At 30.9% G+C, this 3673-nt stretch overlaps 1 protein-coding gene across 1 annotated transcript; it reads left to right on the top strand.

Annotated features, from left to right (window-relative positions):
- Nucleotides 1-1949: 1949 nt before the first annotated feature.
- LOC110655970 (probable F-box protein At4g22030) lies at nucleotides 1950-3406 on the top strand. Its single transcript, XM_058129508.1, has one exon. The coding sequence runs from the start codon at nucleotides 2014-2016 to the stop codon at nucleotides 3271-3273; it is 1260 nt and encodes a 419-aa protein (XP_057985491.1). The 5' UTR covers nucleotides 1950-2013; the 3' UTR covers nucleotides 3274-3406.
- The last annotated feature ends 267 nt before the right edge of the window (nucleotides 3407-3673 follow it).

Below are 3673 nucleotides of genomic sequence, written 5' to 3'. Positions count from 1 at the left end.
TTAATGTATTTGATAATTTATCAGTTAAAATTAACCTAAATACTTTTAAAATTTTTCTTTTTTTATTTTAAAAATTAAATTCATCTTATGGTCTTCATATGCTTTATTTAAAGTAAGCGCTCAACCATCAAATTATTGATTCGAGGAACATTAATTTTTTTTTTCTTTAGTAAATGTTTAATGCGAAAAAAGGTTAAATTAAAATAAAATAAATTTCCTCCCATGTTTTTGTATTATTTATTTTTCTTAATTTTATTTAGAATTAACAATAATAAATTTAATTTAATGATATTAGAAATTTATTGTGTTGACAATTTATTTTGTAAAATTAGTAAATTATCTTATAATTTTTTTTCTAAAAATAAGTTTATAATTGAAAAAAGTTTTTAAAATTTTGTTTTTTTTATATTATTTAACCTTTATTCATTTTTGTTTTCAAATCAGCTTAAGTACATTAAAATTAATACCATTAAAAAAACCATACGAGATAACTATTGCATTTACAAACTTGCCATTGATCATATATACATGGATTGAATTTTCCGAAATTAGTGTGACCTGTTAATCTGATTCAAATTTAAGACATATGATACGAATTATTTATTAAATATATGTATCTTACATTTTTATATTTTGAATCGATTTAATATAGATAATTAAGAATTTTTGCTCGTGCAAAATAATTATTACTACTAAACAAGAAAAAGAAAAATAGAAGTAATTAAGATCTTGGATTTGATTATTTAGCAATAGCAATATCAAATGGGCACAAATTTTAACTCATCTTTTGAACTATTCAAAGCGAAGAATATATTTCATTAATGATTCAAGACTAACATTAATGTTTCATGGCCAAGAATGCAATGAAAGTGGGTAAAAATTAAAATTAAATAAATATATTTTTTCTATTTGACATTTTATCTTTTCAATTATTTAATAAAATGTTCTTAGGGATTTCACATCGGTTATGAAATGTACGTGAGTATAAGTTATATAAGAATAAATATTCGGTTAAAATTGTCATAATTTTAATAATGATTCATTTTCGTCACTATCATGTGTGTATGTGTGTATTATCTCTGACAAAATAAAGACAAAAAACTGAGAAGAGAGTCGATGTGCGTAAGTCTGAGATAAAAAAATCGAGACAAACCCATCTACCAGTAGGTTGAGTGTGCGTGAGTGTGGATTATATGAGAATTATGACTCTATTAAAATTATTATGGTTTTAATAATAGTCAATTCCCGCCATTAATTTATACGTGTGCGTGTATTCTATCTTTAAAAATAATTATCTAATAAAAACAAAGAAGCTTTGATTTCTTGATAAAGAAGCCATAGACTACGTACGTACTAGGAATTCAAAAAATTGCAAAATTCTGTAGTTTTATCCAACGCAAGGCAGCCGTAAGGGTTAAGACCATCTCAACTTATGCCCTGTGGGGATCGATAGGAAACAGCAATGAAATGGGAGATGATTATGCATGATGACCTAATTCATTATGTATGAATTTTATTTATTTTATATTTTATGATTGAAAATATAAAATATTTGATGAAACAATATTTAATTTGTGATAAATTAGATTAAAGAAAATTCTATTAATTAACATATCATACAATTTATTAGGGAGATCTATTAGGCAGGGTTTAAATTAGTATTATATACTAAATTTTTCCTGACTTCTTTCTATAATAAAATTTCTCTACTTAAAAAAAAATATAATACAATCCAATCGAACCCAAGCTTTTGAAAAATTATACCCTGAAACTGATTTAACATGAAAATGAGGAAGGAACGAGTCCAGTCAAATTCATTAGTCAGCTTGATCAAGCAGCCCATATTTTCAAATTTTCAACACCCTTCTCTTCTCTTCGCTTATATATTTGGTAGTACGAAACTATCCCGTGCTATGAGTTATAAATAGGTTCCCTTTGTGTCTCTCCACCTCCATTATCAGCTACGTACAGAATAAAATTAAAGCACACAAGAAAACTAAAAGAAAACCATTCATGGCTTCCCTACAAACTTCAGGTCTTCTATTCTCTTCCTCATCAAGTACTAGTTCTTCAAAAAGAATCAATGCTGCTATTTCTGTCCCTAAACTTCCTAAAATCCGTTTCCCACTACCTAGAAATTCGATTAAGGAAATGATTTTAAGAGGTTCCTTCTCAAACACCGTCCCATTAGAAAAGAATGCCGCTACCACAACAATAGATGAACCTTTCATCAATTCCCCTGCTGCTTCTGCTAAGGAAATTTCCCAGCTTTATGCCATCTTAGAGACTGTTGCTGATAGGGCTGAGATGCATAAAAACGTTGGCGAGCAACGTGACAATTGGAATGAACTTCTTTTGAACTCCATTAACATGATCACTCTCACAGCTACAACCATGGCTGGTGTTGCAGCAACTGGTGGGGCAGGAGCTCCTCTTTTGGCATTGAGGCTGTCGTCAACACTCTTGTTCACTGCAGCCACAGGCATGTTATATATAATGAACAAAATACAGCCCTCACAGCTTGCAGAAGAGCAACGTAATGCTACAAAATTGTTTAGGCAGCTTCAGAGCCAAATACAAACGACACTTGCTCTTTATGATCCTGCTGAGTTGGACGTGAAGGATGCAATGGACAATGTATTGGCTCTTGACAAAGCTTACCCACTTCCTTTGCTGGGGAAAATGATTGAAAAGTTTCCTGCAAAATTTGAGCCTGCTGTTTGGTGGCCCAAATCTCATGACTTCCAAAGAAAAAGCAAAAGACCTGGAAAGAATGAATGGAGTGAGGAGCTGGAAGCGGAGATGAGGGAGGTTATTGAAGTGATAAAAGGAAAAGATACAGAAGATTATATGAGGCTAGGAAACTTGGCACTGAAGATAAACAAGATTTTAGCCATCTCAGGTCCATTGCTCACAGGCATTGCAGCTGCTGGGTCTGCATTTGTGGGTAACGGTTCTTGGGCGGCAATAGTTGCAGTGGCTGCAGGTGCATTAGCTACCACAGTTAATACGTTTGAGCATGCTGGCCAGGTTGGTATGGTGGTTGAAATGTATAGAAACTGCGCTGGATTCTTCTCACTTATGGAGGAATCAATCGAGTCTTCATTAGAAGAAACAGATTTTGACAGAAGAGAAGATGGACAAATGTTTGAAATGAAGATGGCTTTACAGCTTGGAAGAAGCTTATCAGAGCTTAGAGAACTTGCCCAAAATTCTTCATCTTCTCGTATATACGGAATCGAAGTAGATGAATTCGCTAGCAAACTCTTTTGATGTTCATAATTTTTTTGGTCCATGTTTATAATCTAATTAGTTCATTCTTTTTTATGAAAACTTCTTTTTGTATATATCTTCTGAGAGGGAAATGTATTCTATTAATACTCTGGAATCTGTTTATTCTTCATGCCCACAGAAGAGCGTTTCTTGTTTATTCTTAGCTTAGTTCTTGCTCTCAATTAATTTTATGCAAATCGTTCACCATTTTGTTATTTAATGTTCTATTGATAAATCTTAATATAATTTGCAAAATAGAACATTATTAAATATAATATTAATATTACAATAATATTAAAAAATCTAAAATTCTTTAGTATATATTTCTCTTTCAAGAATAATTAGGAGTGGCAATATGTATAAGATCACTAGAATCATGAAATTCGTTTTTCACTATTGA

The sequence above is a fragment of the Hevea brasiliensis genome, chromosome 11 (genome assembly GCF_030052815.1).
Source record: "Hevea brasiliensis isolate MT/VB/25A 57/8 chromosome 11, ASM3005281v1, whole genome shotgun sequence".
In the NCBI taxonomy this organism is placed as follows: Eukaryota; Viridiplantae; Streptophyta; class Magnoliopsida; order Malpighiales; family Euphorbiaceae; genus Hevea; species Hevea brasiliensis.
The sequence above is the reverse complement of the archived record's forward strand: the minus strand, read 5'-3'. Positions and strand labels throughout refer to the sequence as shown.